The 20,213-nt window shown below is 38.5% G+C and overlaps 1 protein-coding gene across 6 annotated transcripts in view; it reads left to right on the forward strand.

Annotated features, from left to right (window-relative positions):
• Positions 1 to 20,213, forward strand: part of MID1 (midline 1) — a 243,082-nt gene that overhangs the window by 123,568 nt on the left and 99,301 nt on the right. For 4 of the 6 annotated variants that reach the window (XM_085321588.1, XM_085321587.1, XM_085321585.1 and 1 more), the window contains exon 2: positions 19,066 to 19,781. In XM_085321588.1, the coding sequence (XP_085177714.1) occupies positions 19,122 to 19,781 (660 nt within the window). In that variant the 5' untranslated portion in view covers positions 19,066 to 19,121. Of the gene's footprint in view, positions 1 to 7,579; positions 7,798 to 19,065; positions 19,782 to 20,213 lie in introns of those variants that run through there. The other 2 variants (XM_085321589.1, XM_085321584.1) reach the window with 2 other exon arrangements.

The raw sequence follows: 20,213 nt of genomic DNA on the forward strand, positions 1-20,213 counted from the left end.
TGTTTTCTCTTTAGCTAAACATCTTCTGCATGCTGTAGCCTGCCCCTGGCAATGGTGAAGAGGAATATTTGGTTAATGCAGCATGACTATGAAAAATATGTCTGTACAAGAGAAACTTAGGTTCAAATGGATTAAAATGTAATAGCTGCAATATATATTATTCTCAGCTGACTGACTGGTGTTCTCTGTGACATTTTAATATGCCTTGTATGATTTTTAGCTTTTGAAATATGTAATTGCATGTGTGAAGACCTCTTCATCTGTAGACACTTTAAGTTTAATGCCCTTACCAATTAGATGTCTTTGTCATCCAGGCTGTAAAATTTCATGCTTTGGATTTGGAAGTTCATAACTATTCCACCCTAAGGAAGTTATTGCTTAAAAAAGCATTCTTTTTGTTTTGTTTTGTTTTGTTTTCCTCTTGAGTCACTATTAGAGTTTGTCTTCTTAAGTCTTTTTCTATTAGATTTTTTGTTATTTAAGYTTTTTCCATCACTTTCCATTGTTTTGAGCTGGGAAGTGTGATTTTAGTTTTATGACATTATTGTCATTTCTGATAGGTYACAGTAGCAAGAGATTCTTCAGAAGAAAAGTAAATTGTATCACATTCCATTTCTTGGTGAACTTTGCTTTGAGGGGAAATTCCTTTAAATATACTACAATGATTGTGATACTGAGAACTGCAGGGACACTGGAGATGCTACAACCTTAGTGACAGGCTCCCCTTTCAGATCAAGGGGAGAGAATACGTACATGACTCCATAATTTGTAATCTGGCAGTGAGGTTTGTTTGTTCTTTCTGGATGCAGGTGTGCTACCCTGGCAAAGACACAGACAAGAGAATAAAGGGTAAAGAGCATGACACAAGAGGAGAGTTGCTAGATAATTAGAGATTTAATAATAAATAGAAAAAAATGGTTGCTCTGTTACCCAAGATTGGTGCTCATTTAATTTCTTGCAAATCCCTAATACTTAAAGAGGCAGTGTGATTGATGGGATTAATTAGAGTTGTATGTCTAACAAGTGCTCCTAGCTGTAATGACCTCATTAATTAAAACTTGAACTTCGTAAGAAGGCTCTTTACAATCCATATCAGTTTATGAATTCTCTTTTTTTTTGTTTTTGAATAGAGGAATGATCAGATGAACAGGTCAGTAGTGCATATGCAAAATAATATGTAATGCATTACTGTGATTTATATTTCTTTAGAGAGTCAGAAAAACACAAATCAACACATAAATCAAGTATAATCAGTAAGGCCAGCCTCTGTGGAGATGTTTTCTTTAGCAACCTCTGGAAGTCTGAGTTTAAATTCATTTTATGAGAGGTTACATGAACCATTTCTGAACCAAATATAGACTAAATATGTCATTTTAAGATGCTTTAAACAATTTGCTTTCTATTAAGAAGAACATTGAATATCTCAAATACTCTTTTTTATAAAACTTGCAAATATGTATAGTCACTTATTATATCTCTTCATTTGATAAAATATTAGGAAGGTAATATGAGGGTATATGTATTATCATTCAATCCCAGGACAGAGATCCTTCAGCATTTTGCAAATGTAAAACACTTAAGTCACTCAATAGGCACTACACTGGTAAGTAAGGACTTGTATTCTTTAATACTTTGCTTTGTTTTTCAGGAGTTTAATGTTCTTTATTAAAAGAATATAATACTCCTTATTAGTAATATATTTCATGGCTATTCAGCTCAATTTACTAATACTTCACATAAATGGTCCTYATTCATTTAAAAGTATACCTACAAAGTGAAAGGAATACCCCTAGAAGACAATAGRTAAACTCGTAGGACTAAAGACCATTTCATTAGCATATACTTGCTTTGACTCTAATCCTATAAATATTTATCTATGTATATAATGTTATTAAGCATTCCCAGGAAATTAATGTGTTTGATATTGTCTCTTAGTGTCTGCAGTGAGATTCCTACTRCTGTTTGCAGTCAGAAGACACCTCCTTAAAGGAAAGCTGCAGAACTAAAGCCATTACTGAAAACAACTAAGTGTTTAAAACACTTACAATTTTTTATTTTTTTATTTAAAAACCAAGACTATAAGTGTCCTCACCCACCCATTTTGTTCAAGTGTTAGCTAAGAAGCTAAGTATTTATCAATTGAAAGAAAAATCCTAGCCATAATTGAAATGAGATTTAAGTTTAATAGCTTAATCTTGAGATTCTTCCAGTCTTCTAAAGAAGTGTAACAATTTTGGGCATTACTAAGACATTTAGACATGTGAAATGCTAATCATTCCWTGCTGAGCCTGCACTTGAAGAACTCTTTGTGAAACTCATCTTTTGATTTGTAACACTCAGCAACACTGAGAGTTGGATATAAGGCTGAAATATATTTTTAATTGCTGGAAGTGTAAAGATTTATAATACTATTTATGAGTATCTTAAAGTGATCTTAAAGTGAGGCCAAGGTTTATGYTTATATGTTTAAAATATACATTTAAATTGGTACTCTAATACAGTTCCTTGTGGCTATGGTATGAGACCATGAACATACTCAAGCAGGGTTTCCCGTGTTTATGAATGTGGTATTTACAGCCCGATCTTCTGAATCAGAACAGCACATAGAGGTAAAGCATAATAAGAAATCCTCTTTGTAAAGCACCTYTACTCAAGAGATTAATTTTCTGTTACACTGAAAATATATATTATGGACAAAATTATAATACTGCATCATTTAGATATTGCTAGCAGCCCCCAAATCAGGACTAAGATCCTAAATCCCCTCTCACCCCCCCAAATTTTGAAGATATCTTTATCTGAGATCTCATTGTCCTCTGCCCCATATAGGATTAATTGCTTTTTCAAATATTCTCGCTGAGAGTTTGACTTCTGATGACTTCTTTAGAAACTTCAGACTTTCTGTTAAGTAAGTTTCAGGTCAAAAAAAGTGGAGAAGGAACATAGCTTAAAGCAAAAGAAATTTATTTTGTTGTATTTTCAGAGCAAAATCTTTTCTGTATGATGAGCTTGAACAGATAAACAGTTGTTTGGGTTATGCTTCAAAATTGCTGTAGGAGAAGACATAAAATTGAACAACTTTTACAGATTTGGTTGGGTAGCCTGTGCCTGTGTTGTCTGTTTTATAGGCAGCATACACATGCACACTGAATTCCTCAAGCCTTCTTTTCAGAGTTCTACTGATCTTTTCATGCTCCTGCCCTGATCTTTCCTTCAGGGTCCTTTAATGGGACAGATCAGAATTCAGTGCTATATCGTTAGTCTAACAATTTAGAACAGATTAATCTTCTCTGTCCAAAACCCCCAAAGTAGGACTGAGTGAATGGCTTCAGTGATCACAGGGGAATGCTGAAAGCAAGTCCTGCGCAGCAGTGAAATGGGGTGGTGGGAATAACTTTTATTTTTCGCTCTCGTGGCCTCTTCCTAATATTGCAAGTACTTTCTGTGTACTAGAAGCAAYGGTAGGTTTTGTCTGTGCTTTACTTTGAAGTTTAGAAAGATCCTGGAAAGGGAATCTTATATTTGATGGCACAGTTCATAATCTATTCATTTTATGTGAATGAAGTACTATACGATCGTTCTTCAGTGAGGCACTGAGAATGCCTCAATCACATGCTGCTGCTGAAATCAAGGTTTGCCATTCTCCTGAGAGCATTAATGATGTGTCATATATAGTATGGCTTTGGGGGCCAAATTCAGAGGGTACTCAAATCGCAGTGAAAAGTGCAGGTGAAACATTAGAGGGTCAAACAGCATACCTACATTTCCATTACTTAACTTTCCGTTAGTCTTAAAATGTCTGTCTGTGAGACAATAAAAGGATGTTATAGCTTAAAGAGCAATTAAAATTAAATAACCATTTGAAGGAGAATTGATATTAAGCATTCGTGCAAAGCCATTTCATACTAAGAAGGTGTTGATAATGCGTCACGTGAGTTTCTCTTGCTGACGTGACATTTCCCAATTAATCCAAAAAAGTGGACTGATTTTGCCTTCTTTGTCCTTGACGCTCAAAGAGAAGCACAAGGCGCAGGTACTGACAGAAGGGTGTGAGCGGCTATGCTCTTTCCCGACTTGTTCAGTCTGCGGTGGGCAGGGACTACACAATAACGTGCTTGTAGGTATTTATCAAGAGCGGGAGAGCCCTACATCTCTGGCATGCTGTTCAGAATATCTATGAGGCTGCTCTACACTTGGCTCTGTTCAGAGAAAGAAAGAGATGTAAATGTCTTGCGTGTGGGCCCCTCTGTGCTTACTGAGCTTTCTGAGAATACGACAAGGGAAGAAAGAAAGGAGATATATTATTACTGAACAATCAGTTACTATGCAGAGTCTTTATCAGAAAACCAAGAAATCATATGGTTAGCTGTACAGTAATTTCTGTGTGTGTGTTTTCTTGCTTGCCTTTGAGAAAGTGACAAATTGTGGATATACTAGSATATTTGTCGTTCTCATTGTTAATATAGTAGCTCCACCGTGATCTCATCATACTGTGTTATAACATTTGCATTCCACATACACTGAACTGATTGTTTGGGGTATCAATTGTCTGGCGCCTGACAGCAGCATCTGTCAATCTGAAAATGTATGTCCCTTGTCCATCAAAATGAAATAAAATAAAATTCCATCAACTTGAAAAGCTAACATTTATGTTCTGAACATGAAATGAGTAGCACAGCGAATTCTCATGTGGGGCAGAAGGCAAAGCAGTGAAAAGGAGGTTTCTGAAACTGAGTATTAGGATTTCTAAACCATTAGGTAAAAAATCTCACTTTATGGCTTTTTTAAAAAACARCTTGAACCTATTTTCAAGTCCAGCTGTTTTTGCTAAGATTTTTTTGCCTGGYGCACTAGCATGACAACTGGACCCTAAAAAAAAGCTATACTGAATGTTTGGGGGTCAGTGAATTCCAGTAGTGAAGCTGAAGTTGCTTTTTGCAGTCAGTCCTGATACCATCCTTTTCTAGGACTTTGAATGTTTCGTGAAAATAGGACTTCCTGTAGCAGTACCTGCTTGTTTCTATCCCTACTGTTGGTCTGCTCCAGCTCCTATGGCTTTGTGTGCCTTATTGCAAGGAGCCTTGTTAAATACAAGTATGCTAGCTTACCTCTCTATCACGGAGTCTTAGCCTGAACTTCTGCACAGCCCTGATGGAGCTAAGGATATTGCCAGTTGAAAACTAGTGCGTTTCTCAATGATGTTTTAAGAAGGKATTATCACCAGCTGTCTGTGTCTTTTCACTGCTGTAAATTATTGCAACCATATTGCATTTTTAGCAATGATTTTTCAGTTAAACTATTGGACTTTTCAAAGAAACTTGTGAGCTGTGGCTCAGCACATACCCAGCTGATTCTGTGGTGAAAGTGGTAACTTTCAGTGAAGAGGGGGCAATGACAGCTGACACRTCTTAAGTTTCCTTAGTAAGATTCGCTAGAGCTCTTAGTGGGTACCACTAAGCAGCACAGGCACAAGGTTTATAAAAGTCATCTGTTTAATACCTGACACATTGAATTTAGAAAGTGGAATAGAAAAGATTAGTATGACAGAAGAGTTGAGTGTTTCTCAGATGCATAATTTAAGTTAAAGCTGCTGAATTACAACTAGGACAAGCTAGCAAATGGGTACAATTAGAGATGTTTGATTCAAGGTCAAATTATTCTTCTCTTTTCATATCCTCTGTATATGAATTTTCTTTGGAAAAAAAAACCTCACAGACAAAAGCACTTACCAAGATGGAGACCGCCCTACACAAAATGCACAGACTGTTGCAGGAATATCCTTTCAGGCTATGTGTTTGAACCGGCAATTAGTTACTTGCATGCCTCAAGTCAGCTCATGTATTAGCGGTGAAAAGTGTACTGAAGCCTTCACAGACAGTCATACAGACATACTCAGCTCAGTTTTGAAGGCTTCTGGTGTTTGCTAAAACCTGTGCAATGGTATCCTCAAACTGAAGCAGCACATGTGCAAGAATCAGGTTAGATGTGGTAATAGCACTAAGGTTACTGGAACTTTTTGAATCAGTTTTTTGATTGATTTAAAAGGAGACTAAATATAAAAAAGTTATTTATTTATTTATTTAAACTCTAGCTTATTGAAACAGACTGTGGATGGTGGTCTGCAAACCAAGGTCATAAAAATCTCAGACTAACTACAATGTGGTCAAACAGACCAGCACCACAGTATTTGCAGGTGGTACTGGTCTTTGCACTGGTTGTTCCCACATGTGTCTGGAGGTGTGTGAGCCATCATGGTGATGCAAAGAAGCTCCAAGACACTGTGTATTTGCTGAAAGCTCAAGAATAGGATATGAGCTGAGAAATCCAAAATCCTTTTGGGTGGGACTTGTGCTGCAGCTCCTACTGAGCTCAGTATAACTTGAATTGACTCTAGATTATCCAGGGGCACTTAATATCATGAAAAGTATTCAAACAATCATAATCCCTCTAGACATCTGTCTTGCTTTCTGCATGCTCTTTTYTCTAGTTACAAGCTGTGATTCCACACACATGCTAATAGACATCACCAACAAAATCCTATAGAAACCTTACAAAAAGTATGTATTTGTGAGGGCTCCAGTCTGTTGTTTTAAGGAGATGAAATGAATAGAAAATTAAATGATCACATCATAGTTGTTTATTGTTTCTATGAGAACAAAGTGCAGACATGTCCACAGAGAAAAGGCCAAAGGCAGTGTAAGTTTGAATCCTTATGTTCAAAACATCTGAGGTATGTTTCCCTTCATTTTGCTGTATTGCCATTGTATGAAAGAAGGGTGTTGCAACATGAAAAATGGAGAACACAAGGAAGCAATTCTTTCCTGCTGTTTCCACTTTGCATGAATTTTTAACACCTTCGTTGGAGACCAAATGTCTGGTGTGACTTCAGTCAGGATTSCTCTTGGGCACTTTACTAAAGTATTTGCTCAGTTTTCTGTTGCAGTTTGTTCCTTGCACGCAAGTTCAGCAAAAGAGGAAAAAAGAATTAACAGCTGCTGTAATCTTGTGTTTCACCTGCTGAATTTCAGAGCATGGGTCTCCATTGTGTTTTTTTCTCTCAGGTRTTGTGCTCTTTCGGACTGTCCCCCTTTTTGGCAAACTCCTGTTGGCACAATCCTGCTTTGATTGTGCTGTTAATTTTTTTTTAAGTAATATTAGGAGAAAATAGTAAAAATAAGTGAATTGCTTGTTTATACCATATTTTCCTTACAGGAATCTGCCTGCTAGGAGCCCAGTAGGTTCCGAAACGCTGGCGTTGTGTGTGACAGGTTCAGGTCAGTCTCCTGTCATGGGCATGGGAACTGCCATTTGTCATTCAGCGCTGGCTTAATTACGCAGAGGCTGAGCTTCCACTCGGCCGGGTTACGTGGCAGTGCAGTTCAACCAGCGTCCTTCTCATAAGCTGCTGTCGTCAGACGGCTTGTTGGGATTTCTGCRAGAGAATCCATTTCTCGTTGATTTTTCACTCAACTTAGGTTTCCTGTTGAGAGAGAAAGTAGGTATTTTGCTGTCGGGTCAGTGAGAAAGGCAGCTGGCTGGCTGAGGGAGCTCTGCTCCTGGCGGAGGTGGTTAGGTGGAGCTGGTTTTCCTGCAATTGTAGGGGAGATTTTCCTGTTGTGTTTCAGCAGTGACTGTCTCACAGTTACAGACACAGTCAGCACTGCTACAGGACTACTGGGACGGTAGTAGCTGCTACCATCTGGCCTCCCTGGGCTGTCAGAGCTTTCCGAGCGGGTCAGCGTGGTCTCTGCATCTGCAGCAATGTTTCAGCCACAAGAAGTAGGGCGGAAACCAGCGGTGGGTATGCGACCTGGTGTGGTCCTGGGAGCTGGAGCAGACGCTTGTGTGTAGGCTTGCCATTGCAAGCAACTTAGAAAGAGTTTTCAGTTGTAAGAGATGAGTTGAGGTTTCTCTGTTGCTTGATAATTCTGTTGGTTCTGTAATTGTTGATAATTCTGTGATGAATTACTGTTTCTGTACTGAAAACTCAGAAAAAAGGGGATTTTTTTTAGTGATGAGTATTTTTTGTTCTGTGTTTTTAAACAAGGGTTTCTTGCTGTTTTGTTGTCATTAAACTAGTAAAACAGCTAAAGGGGACATTAACGTCTACTGTTAACAATATCTGGAAAATTACAATTCTCTTTTAAAATTATCAGATGATGGGAGACATGTATGTTCACTTGAGAAGAATGAAAAAAATACGGTAATTCTGTAAAGCCCACTTTACTCCTTGTGCAAAGTATTTCAAATCCCCTTAATTTATTTGTAGCTGATGATGTTGCATAACCTAAAAACACAATACGTTTAAGAATGATGGCCTAGAGACTATTTTTTCAACGGATTCACTCTTTGGCACCAGTATACTCAGAGAGATGGTTTGGTTACTGCAACTGTAAGTTCGTTATSCACAAAAGCCCGCAAAATGGTACATCTGTTGGAACCAGGAGCATGCACAGACCACAGGTATAGAATTTCTAATATGATTTTCCCAGTACAGCATTTCAAGCTGAAAATTTGTCTGAGAACAAGATAAGATGACATTCAGTCAAGCTTTAAAGTGGATATTTAGCAAGCTCCTGGATAAAAAAGCTTGATACTTGAGGTTGTACAGATGCATACCAGTAATTCTTTCAAGAACTGTTACATAAAAGCGACTTGTGTGCTAACTGACAGGAAACACATAAGTTATTCTAGTTTTTTAAGATAAACTGTGAGACCTTATATGTTGTTGATGAGTAACATCTCAAAGGGATCAAATTAAGCTATTGTTTTATCTTTTCATGCTATCTTAAAAACTAATCAGCTATTTTGTGAATGATATTGAGAACCTTATACTAAGAAGACCATCTAGAGTATTAATACAGTTATTCAGAAGTGATTGCTGTGTTTGGTTATTTTTTCCTACTCCTTCTTGAGATGTTCTAAAGACTACTTATGGGACAATTCATCTGAGAACATCAAATAGACTAGTAACTAGTCAGACATAGCAGTTGGGGAATCCTTTGCATGTGCATGTTTATGTGCATAAATGTGTATACTGTATGTGTGCTTTCCAGACTACTTTCCTACAACTTGATATTGGAAATGCATTTTCCATTGTTTCATGTGGCTACTCAGCAAGGCCCTTCCCCAGATCAGGAGCTCACTGAGTAAAGGAGAAGAGCTAATCAAACCAAATATTGCACCGAGACTTAGGGCTGGAGAAAATTAGGAGTATAACCAACAAAGGCTGTGTACAATGGCAGCTCAAAAAGGCAACACTTTTATTCAACAGAGTGAACTGAAATTTAGTATGGGAGCTTCTGGCTTTTGTCCACTTTTTTTCAGTTCATATCAAGTGAAGCACAGGTGAACTGGATCATTTTTTCTCATCATTAGCTAGATTAGAAATTGGTGTTATAYGGTTTCCTAACTTCGACTCCCAGAGCATTTCTCTGGTCATCAGTAGGGTCTAAAATGAGCTAATACTATTTACCACTTCACTTTCTATTTTGCTGATACTATGCAACCTGCTATTGCTCTTAATTTCTTAGTTAGAAGCAATGAAGTTTTGCCATAGTGTGGTTACTAAAAAATTGTGAAGCAAGATTGTGGGGCTGTGGTTAATGATTGGTTTGTCTCAGGTCTTTAAAGAGTTTTTAAGGGATTACATCCAGAAATGATGTAAATGAATAGAAGAAAATATTTGAGATCACCAGTGCTTATTGTGGTACAAGCATGTTTCTGTTAAGAAATACTTTCTCAAGAAGTAAAATGCATGTGGGTGTGCCTCTGGCAAACAATAAAGCATTACTGGTTCTTTGCAAAAAACACCAGCTGACATGACTTGGAAAGTCCTCAAAAGAGGTTAAGTGGAAACTTGCCACCTTCTTAGGGTTTGGCTTTATTAACAAGGAATAAAGATTAAGACTTTACATCTCATTCTGAGTGAGGGGTGGTACCTCTCTAGACAGACTGAGTGGGGATGCCAAACCCTRGAGTGTCCTGGGGCAGAAAGGCAGTCTCTTGTTAATCACTCCACACARCTCAGTATTCCTTTCTCTTTTCAGTGAATTGTTTGGTGTATTTACATGCCAGGGCCTGAATTTTTACCCATACACTATTTTCCTCTACCCATTTTGGTTTATTTGGGTTAAGACTGATACTCATCATAGCTCAGACAACCTGAGGAGAGGACCTGTAAAGTAATTACTACTCTGGTTAATATTGTGGGTGGGAGAGACTTAACCCTTTGAAACTTGTTCAATATAGAGAGGTCTCAATATAGAGACCTGCAGTGTGATAGGTAGTTGTGAAAAGAACTGGAAGGACCAGGGTGTGTACCTGATTACTGAAGCTGTACTGTACGAAGGCAAGCTACCATTTTGTCCAAATATTATCGATAAAATACAGAAGTTAACTTTTCCTATGTGTTTATTGTGCCAAGCAGGCTGGTCTTAATACTGTTTGGGCAGACCCCATATCCTCTGGTTCTGAAGAACTGTTGTGCACCTTTCACATGTATTTGGGACAAGAACCATCAGAATTCAGAAAATTCTGCTCAGTTCTGTCCACTGGGAATGGATTGCCTCAGGATCATTCTACAACTCGATTCAATCTTCTGTGCATCCACTTGCATCTTTAAAAAGAGAATGAGGAGCACTGGAAGAGAATAATAATTAAGGAAGCCCATTTTGCAAACAAAATTTGACTAAATAAATATGGGGCTCATAAGAATATTCTTTAAAAAAAGAATGGATGCAAATGCTCYATTTTCTTTTTTAAAGATCAAGAACACTGGAAATAGTTCCTGTTAGCTAATGTAGTCTTAATCTTACTGTTAAGTTCCCTTCATACTTGGAATGAAATAAATACAACCAGGGAACACAGATTACTTCATTGCAAAGTAGAAAGCTAAAACAGTTCAAATGAATTCCCCCTTTAGGGATGCCTCTTTTCTTCTATTGACTACCAAGGGAGCTTATGTGACCAGTTCAGAGGAATGCTACCCTTTGTGTTTATGAACCCCTACAGAGTGAGAAAAAAGAATGGGTTTCTAATATTTGTTCTGCTGGTGATTTCCCATGAAGTATTTGCAGATTTCTGTTCTGATTTATAGGGCCAAAGAGTACTCCTAAGCTCATGTTGCTAATGGAGAACAGGAACCTACTACCCCTAGGTGGGGTGCCAGACGTGTGCTTATGGTGACTCCAGTGACCCCAGTAGGACCAGCACGATTCCTCTCAGAGCAGGTCCCCAACGCTGGGCACTGTGATGGCTCTGTTTCCCCTGTTTTCCCTCCATTATTCCTGGGCCCAAGGAGGCAGACCTGAGTGTCTGCTGCACCAGTGGCAGGGCTTTCTAACTAAGTCTGTCCTCTAAAATAGATTGCCTTCAGAACATACATATAGTTTGTACCTTATCCTCCATACTCCCACCGTTCACAGCTAATTTCCCCTTCTAATTACCTGTAAAGATTGCAATCTTTATTTTTAAATGCACCATTGATCTTCTGCAGTTGAAATGAGTGTGGAGTATAGCAGGGATAAATTAGAATGAACTCCTCAGTGTGGGACAGTGGAAGYATTTAGTAATTGCCATATTGCAAAATCACTAGTCTTTCTAAATGTATAGAATATAACTCTAATGTGTGTTGACTCCTTCAAAAAATCAAAAACTCTTTATGAGCATTTTTAACAATCACTTGTGAGGAGCACAGAGAGCAAGACAGTGAGAAGCTAACATTGTGCACCTTGTAATGCAATATGATAGCTTTAAAAACACAAAGAGCTTTATAGCCTRAAGTGCACCTCATAAAGCCAGCTTTAAATTTGTTGAAATTCAGAGTCCTTTTTGGCAGGTGAGGTCGTATCTTTCTATGTGTGGTATTTTGGGGGGATATGCCTATTTTAAAAGCTCTCTTTGCTAAGAAGGCAAGCCTTGGGGTTCCTTCCTGAGAGCTTCTAACATAATGTCATTATCTAGATGCAAGTGATGATTATGAACTTCTTAAATAGTATTTAGGATCCCCTTTACTTGGCCATAGGGAAAGARTCCGTTGCACAACTTGCTGGGAGGAGAATGCAATGATTTCTTTAAGCTATCTTAAAATCCTCCTTAAAAATTTGCAATAGCTTAAGGGCTGCAGTGTTTCCAAGCTGCACTAAATTGCATACCAGCGTGTGTGAACATATATGACTAGAAGGAAGGTGCTGAACTATTTCTGGCTATTTCTATTGCTATATTTTCTATTGCTGTATCATCTGCACTAAAAATGTGCTTCACCTAAGGCATTACTCACACAAGTGAAATTCTCAGCTGGGGGGAGGTGAGAGGTTTCCAGTCCTGCTGTGCAGCTGAAGCCATACAAAGAGATCAGAGTGGTGATGTCTGGTGTTTACTGTTTGGGTAAACTTCTGCTATCTTCCTTTTGCTGCAGAGTAGCATCCTACATCTTGGAAGCTCTATGCTTGAAAGGAGAGAGAAAGAACTGTGTGGGGTAAAAAGCRATTTGTCCCCTCTGGTGAACTTTCCACTGAACACTTTTGAGGCTGCCATCRTTTCCCATGCTGCCAGCATTCAGACCAAGATGTGAACCCACTTCCTCTATACTTGTCATTGCGTAGATGGGATAGACTCCAGAATAAATGCCAATTTCTCAAATGAAGAGTATGAAGTTGGAGAGGAGATTTTTTGGAACAGACTTTGAGGCATAAATTTGTTAGGGGAATCACTGGTAATGCCAGTAGACCTATGCAGATTCGCATGTGCTGAAGATTAAATGATCCTTTGTTTTCATTCCCCTGAAGCATTCTGAGGAAACATTAAATCTTCTATATAAAGAATGTGAAGCTATAAGAGTTGCAAGGATATCAAAAATAAAGGTCAGAAAGCATTCCGAATGCATACTTGTATAGATTTATGTACATGTGTGTAATATTATATATACTACAATATTATAGATAACATTAAACCAGCTATTTATTGATTGCTTTGGGATTTGCAGGACATGGTCAGTTTTGATTTTTTTCCTTGCCTGTTATCTTTTGAGGCTCAGTTATTGTTCTGGCTCCCATGAGAAGAAATATGTGATGGTGTGCCAAAGATCTTAATTTCTGCAAGAAGTTCTTGTCTCACTGAATAACAWACAGGATTTGGCTTTTTGAAAATACATTCTACTACTAGCATGTATTTCAGCCAAAGAAGGATGTTCTCAAGGCTTTGTATCACTACGGTGTGGCAGACGTGCTTTTGCTGTATTAATATCCTTTAAATTTTACAAACATCTATCTCAACATCATGTACACATCGCATGTAGATTACATATAGAAAAGGCAGCTATTCATTCTTCTGACAGTGAAAATGTAAGAATAGCATGAACTAGTAATTTTCTTTCACATTAAATATTTATTTTTGCATATCAGCTGTTGAACAGGTGCTATCCTAATAAAAGGAATTGCAAGTGTTTCTTTATTGCTTATACCAGATTTTATGACAAGAACATAAATTTTAAATTTTCCTTTTATCGTGCACTTACAGAAAAATACTGCCACTTTGAAAGCTACAATACTACCAGCCTGTTTAAGCACTTGCCATAGTTTACTCAGGACCAGTGTATGTATTCACAGTAATTCTTTACTATACATCTAGGATGCATGTATGCACACATACTTGCATACATGCATAACACATTTATTGCCTTTCATGCTTAGATATTTTTATTTTAATGGCAATTTAATAAATTTGGTTTTCTAACTGAAAAGTTCAGAAAGTGTTTTCTACAAAAGCACATTTAATCTGCAGGTGTTTTGTGGTAACTTAGTCTGTATTCTTCTATGCTTTTGCAAACACTCCCAGATTATTCCAAGCTCATATATACATGTTCTTTGTCAGGGCTGAGACAGTCTTGTTATAGTAGTCATTCAGTAGCAGCCTGAAGGCAGCAAATTGTTAGAGAATGTTGTTGGGAAAAAAAATGCTGTTAGAACCTATTTGGGTGTCTTTTGGCCCTAATTCACTGAAACATGACAAGCTGCAGTCTTATCAATGACATAACACCTCAAGGAATTTTGGAATGTGGCACAAAACCAGCTCTTTTGCCCTGTTTGTTATTGATGCCTGAAATTTGCAGAGCAGCCTACAGTTATTTTTCCTCAGTCACTGTAGTTTGACCTCACTAAAATTTAGAAATTCACTGAAACAGCTTTAATTTATACCATGACCTCCACAGACCTAAAAAAGATGAAAAGTAGTAGGACATCGGCTTTTTCACTCACTCCTGATAGATTCTCCTTTCGCCTTTCCTGAAAAATCATAAGGGCAACTGGATTAGGAAAGGATGGGATATGACTTGAGCAGGAGGTAATATATGGCACACTAAAATGTTGTCTGCTCCCTTTATTCTAACAGATAATGATTTATTCTTTCTGTATACATGAGGAGAATTCTCCAGTATTCTATTGGCACAAAGCAACCTTAGTAAATTGGAATTTTTCATACATTCATTTTTAAATGTAGTTTTACATTTAACTATTTTAACTCAGACATTATGTTAACACTTCAGAAATACCATGTTTTATTCTGAAAGTACTGAGCTAAGGTGAGCAATGGTCTTTAGCATTATCATACTTTAATTTCTTTGTTAATAAAGTGAATGTAAATAGTAACCAATATTATTGATCATAAGTTAATACTGAAGAGAAACAGATACATGTAAAGACCATATTGTGCTGAAGATGAGTTCTCAAATAATTTCAGGAAGAGGTGGGTGGTATTTTAACAGGTCAACAATTGTTTCCCTGGCAAATGTGACTACCTTCTGGATCTACTGTAAAAAAAAAAAAAAAAAAAAAAAAAAAAAAAAAAAAAAAAAAAAAAAAAAAAAAAAAAAAATTTTTTTTTTTTTTTTTTTTTTTTTTAACCATAGCATCAGCAGGTCCTGCTGTATTACTGCTGGATGTTTGTCTTTTTTCCAAGGAGGTTGGCAAAATAATTGTTTTCAATATTAACTGCAGTGTTCTGGTTGTCCTATGCGTGCAGAAGGAGTGCTAATCCACGTACAGGAAGGAGCTATATACAGGTACTTTGCTACGAGAAGAGCTTCACATAGCAGTGTACACTTCAAAGTGTCTTTTTAAAGACAAGTGATCTCTTCAAACTATGGAGGTGTGTTGCTTCTTATGAGGAACCACTTGCACTTCTGGTTCATGGGGATCTCTCTTAACCTGTTTTTTTGGTATTATTATCAGAATGCTTCTCTATATTGCTTTCCCTGTTTAAAGCCAAAGGGCATCCATAACACTGGCACCTCCAATAATGAAAAGTCAGGAGACAGCCCTCAGTCAGCCAGGAGCTTATTTCAGGGCCACCAAATCATCAAGATAAATAACGATGTTTTAAAAACTGATGAACTGCACATYTTATGTGCTCCTTAGGAAACCTATTTCTGGGGCTTTAATTATAAGGATGTCATTAAGAGACTCTCTCTCATTCAGCTCTATTGGCACTTGACATATTAAAATTTATCTAGTTCAGCTTTAGTTTTCATTTCTCATGTCTCTTTACTGCTGAAGATCTTTAGACAAACCTCTGAGCAGCTGAAGGCATTAATACTACCTACAGAGTAAAATACCATGCTTAAAACAATAGGCAAAAAAGACCCTAATTCCGTGGGATTAGTAGAAGTCTTTCCATGAACTATATTAGGATCAGGATTTCATTTATTGCATTGCTTCCTGTATAATGCACACCTAATTGTATGCGCTAGGAGATTTAAACTTCCAAAGTTACTGAAGTATCTTTATCTGTTTTAAATAACGTTTGTTGTTTGGCAATCATTTTTTCTTTGATGTCTGTTCTTAAAATTACTTCATGTGAGTAAAAAAAACTTTCTCATTGCAATGATAATTTTGGTAATAGTATAAATTTCTGCCAGTAAGTCTATATTTTTGCAAGTATGAAATTAGATACTTTAAGCTCCTTTTGTTCTTGCTGCGTCTGGAGGCTGTCTGTGTGGCTTTCATTTTAAGGAGTGTGTTGAATATGGTATACAACAATGTGTATGTGTACACATTGCATGTGTATTGAGTTTCTGCTTAATCTTYCAGTTTATTGTACCTACAGATTCTCTACCGCTCTTAGGAAATTGAATTACTAAATACAAAACATTAAGGCAAAGGCTAGTGAGTTTGAAATATTTTGTAGCTGGATTAGCAACATACCGTGGTCTTAAAGCACCAACCTACAAGAAAAAGAAGTGTAGTSAATAAAAGAATAATCACTGGATTGCCCAGAAAATGCAGCCTGTTTTCAGTACCTCTTAATGTTTTCATTCTTCAGTCACAGATGCAGTATATTTTGACTTATTGGCAGCTGCCAAAGAAAATAAGGAAATGTCATTTACTGATTTCTATCAGTTTGCTCAGCTTTGATTACCTGGAAAGATAAGCTCTTATTCCAAGAAGTTTACAGTCTAAGATCAGATTTTGGCACCCTTGCTCATACTGAATAGCATTAAAGTCAGGAATAAGTTACTGTTCATTTAGATCACATAGATCACAAACGATCCTCGATTAAGATATTAAGATAGTGGTGTTTATGTAGAACCAGGATGGTGATTCAAACATCTTTCTAGGAGTCAGTGATGAAGATGTTTTTCTGCTGGTTTCATGTTAACCAGTCTTTTTTAGTTAGTATCATAAAAAAGCCTTTGGTTTAAAAAAAAAGAAAATGAAGAAAGCTTTAAGAAGGCAAATGAATGAAATAAGCCTTTTAGCACATGAAGGAGCAGGATGGGTTTTACGTGAAAGGAGAACATGGAAGAAAGCCCCATTACCCAAACTGTTATGTGAAATAAACCCCAAAGGCTAGCAGGTTTTCACTGGAATGCCAATAGCTGAGCAACGATTAGTCTGCTTCTTTAAAATGTTGTCTCTTGCCAACCCCAAATCCCATTCTCCCATTTCCAGGGCAGCATTCAGACTGCAGGATAAGTGGATGATGAGGTATACAGTTGTGGTGTGGAATGGGTTCAAACAACATGAGTGAGATTTTGATCTTCTGGGACTTCTGTGATACTGACAGTGAAGAGGAGGAAAGATAAACTGTTCTTCATTTGTAGAAAATGCTTTCATCTTTTCTGTGCTATATGGCTATGGCTGAAGAGAGAGTAGGGGAGTTATCTTTCTGCTTCTATCAAACTGCCAGGTCTTTAATTTTGACCATATGTGCCGTGCAATTATGGCAACTGAAGGATAGCTATAAATGAATTAGTCATTGGCAAACTGAGCTTTATTTCAAGTACGATCAGCATCACAGAAGACACAGAAGAGTGAATTTTGTGATAGGGTTGGTGCATTTTTTAAATACCCAGATTTGGCAGAATAAAAGGAAGTGTTTAGTGCAAAGAGGCAGTGCATCGTAATCACTAAGCATAACTCTGGAGCAGACGCCTTGCTGGGCCATTCGAACCTTGCCTCTGTTTTCTGAACTTTCCTGTTTTAGTGTGGTTCATACTGGAGTTACGGATAGCTTTCCTCTCCCTGTCACTGCTGCCCACCCTCTAATTGTCACTAAGTATGGATGCTTCAGGAGTGCTTGGTTCCCAAGGCTGCTAATGAGCCCTGAGCTCTCCTCGCCCTTAATGAACCAAGATTTGTTTGTGTGGATTCTTCTTGGTCCCTCTTTTCTCCTGGTAAAGGAAGGAGGCAAGAGTTCACACAACTGAACAATGACTTTACAGTGGAAAGACCATGCAGCTGTGCCATCTGAAGCTGTCCTCAGTTATGAGCAACAGAGCTTAAATAGATTGTACTGTGAAGAGGTACAGCTCTGTGAGTGCGAAGCATAGCTTTTGCTTCTGCTTCACTGACCTGTCTGCTTGCAGCAGTGGCGGACCCTTGATGGGAGCTTAGGCAGGGAGAGCTGCGCGGGGCGACTCTTTCAAAATCACTCTCTGTAACGCTGGATGCAGGAAGGGAAACAAAATGAAGTTAAAGTTGATCTCTGACAGAGGTGTACTGCTGTGCTCCCTTGAAAATCCCATACCCCCCTCTAAAAGTCATTGATTCCTAATCCACTTCAGGTGATTAATATGGCCATTAAAGCAAATAGCARTTCCTAACGTTTAGCAATAGGGAGTACTCACACAAAAGCATATGTCTTAAGGAGAACAAAAAGAAACAAAGCAAATCACATTTTTCACGAAATTATTCTCCAGATACTCCTCTTGTGTCATAGATTAGAATAATTAGAAATTTGGGCTAAACTATTGCTTTTCTCTCTAAATTTGGATAATTTACRTCATCGATCTTCYTCTAGGCATTTCAGTTAGGACTCCACATGAACCTCCCGCTGTATGTATCTTACAGCAATTTATGTGCATATATGTATCTATAAATACAGGCAGACAAGCTTGTGAAAGATACAGGTATATAARTATACTACACATATCTATACAGGTCACGTTTGCCTACAAACATTATTCCCTGTACGTGTTCAGATACATATTTACACAGGAAAAAACGATGTGTACTCTAATTGCTGCACTGTTGCTATCATATTAAATGAAAACTTCAACCTGAGAAAGTAACTCTCTGCATTGTATTAGCAATAAGAGATTTATGGTTATCAGTTATAACACTCTGGACTAATCATCCCACTGCTGCTGTTCAAAACTTAAGTTAAAAAAAAAAAAGTTTTGTTCCTAGATTAGCAAAGCCAAAAGCAGCATCTGCAGGAAAAACCTGATTTTGCTGTAATAGGCTGTTTGAAGGTGATAATTTTCTTTTTTAATAATGCACAGCCTCCAGAAACATCTGCTGTTTCCCTCAATCTCACGAGAGAGAAAGAGAGAGAGATTTTTAATAAAGAGTTTTTGTTTTGCATTCTTAAGTGAAAAGAGAGGAAGAAAAACAGTACAGTTTTAAATACCTTGATGTGAGCATATGCAGATTCGAAACTTTAGGTTGCTCTCCMGCCTGGCGTGGTGGGTTGATAGCACCGTGAGCAGTGGCGAAAGCTGACAACCCCCCATGGCTGACCCCTCATGTTCTCCCTTGCCTAATCGAATTTTACGTGTGTTTCCAGATAGCTGATCAGCTTCCCTGGATTTCGCTGACGCCACAGGAAAGCTTTGCCTGAAGATGGAAACACTGGAGTCGGAACTGACCTGCCCTATCTGTCTGGAGCTGTTTGAAGACCCGCTGCTGCTGCCTTGCGCTCACAGCCTCTGCTTCAACTGCGCGCACCGCATCCTCGTCTCCCACTGCGCCACCAACGAGTCGGTGGAGTCAATCACCGCCTTCCAGTGCCCGACCTGCCGCTATGTCATCACCCTCAGCCAGCGCGGTCTAGACGGGCTCAAGCGCAACGTCACCCTGCAGAACATCATCGACAGATTTCAGAAGGCGTCGGTGAGCGGGCCCAATTCCCCCAGCGAGACCCGCCGGGAGCGGGCGTTCGACAGCAACAGCATGTCGTCCTGCGAGAAGGTCCTCTGCCAGTTCTGCGACCAGGACCCTGCCCAGGAGGCAGTGAAAACCTGCGTTACCTGTGAGGTGTCCTACTGTGAGGAGTGCTTGAAAGCCACTCACCCCAACAAGAAGCCCTTTACAGGCCACCGTTTRATCGAGCCTATTCCGGACTCGCACATCAGAGGATTAATGTGTTTGGAGCACGAGGATGAGAAAGTTAACATGTACTGCGTGACTGATGACCAGCTAATCTGTGCCTTGTGTAAACTGGTTGGACGACACCGTGATCATCAGGTGGCAGCTTTAAGCGAGCGCTATGACAAGCTAAAGGTTAGTGCTACCTATCAGCCTTTGTAGCCGAGCCAAATGTAGTTGGGAACGAAAGTATCCTTGAGCCGCATGACACATTTCCTCGTTTGGGCAGGGGGTGGTAAAGGTAGGTGCGCRGTCTCTGCTCATATGAAATGCACGTATGCATCTGTACGTACGTTCGCTTGTCACTACCAGAAAGGTGTCAAATTTTGCCTTAAAGATACCTCAGCTGTGTTTTGAGGAACGTCCAGCGCACAGCTGTTGCTGAGGTGATTTTGCTATCTGCCTAATGCTTTATTCACGGCAGCCGGCAAGGTTTTAATGACAACTGCGCGTACCCAGGCGCTGACTGAAATGTCAGGCATTCTTCGTGTATGCTCTGCTGCTGAATATTTTTCATTCGCTTGCTCTCATCGTGAAAAGCCCCTTGCATCTCTGCTAACAGGAGGT

This window comes from Rhea americana, unplaced genomic scaffold (assembly GCF_003343005.1).
Source record: "Rhea americana isolate MKP2758 unplaced genomic scaffold, rheAme1 scaffold_7, whole genome shotgun sequence".
Classification (NCBI taxonomy): Eukaryota; Metazoa; Chordata; class Aves; order Rheiformes; family Rheidae; genus Rhea; species Rhea americana.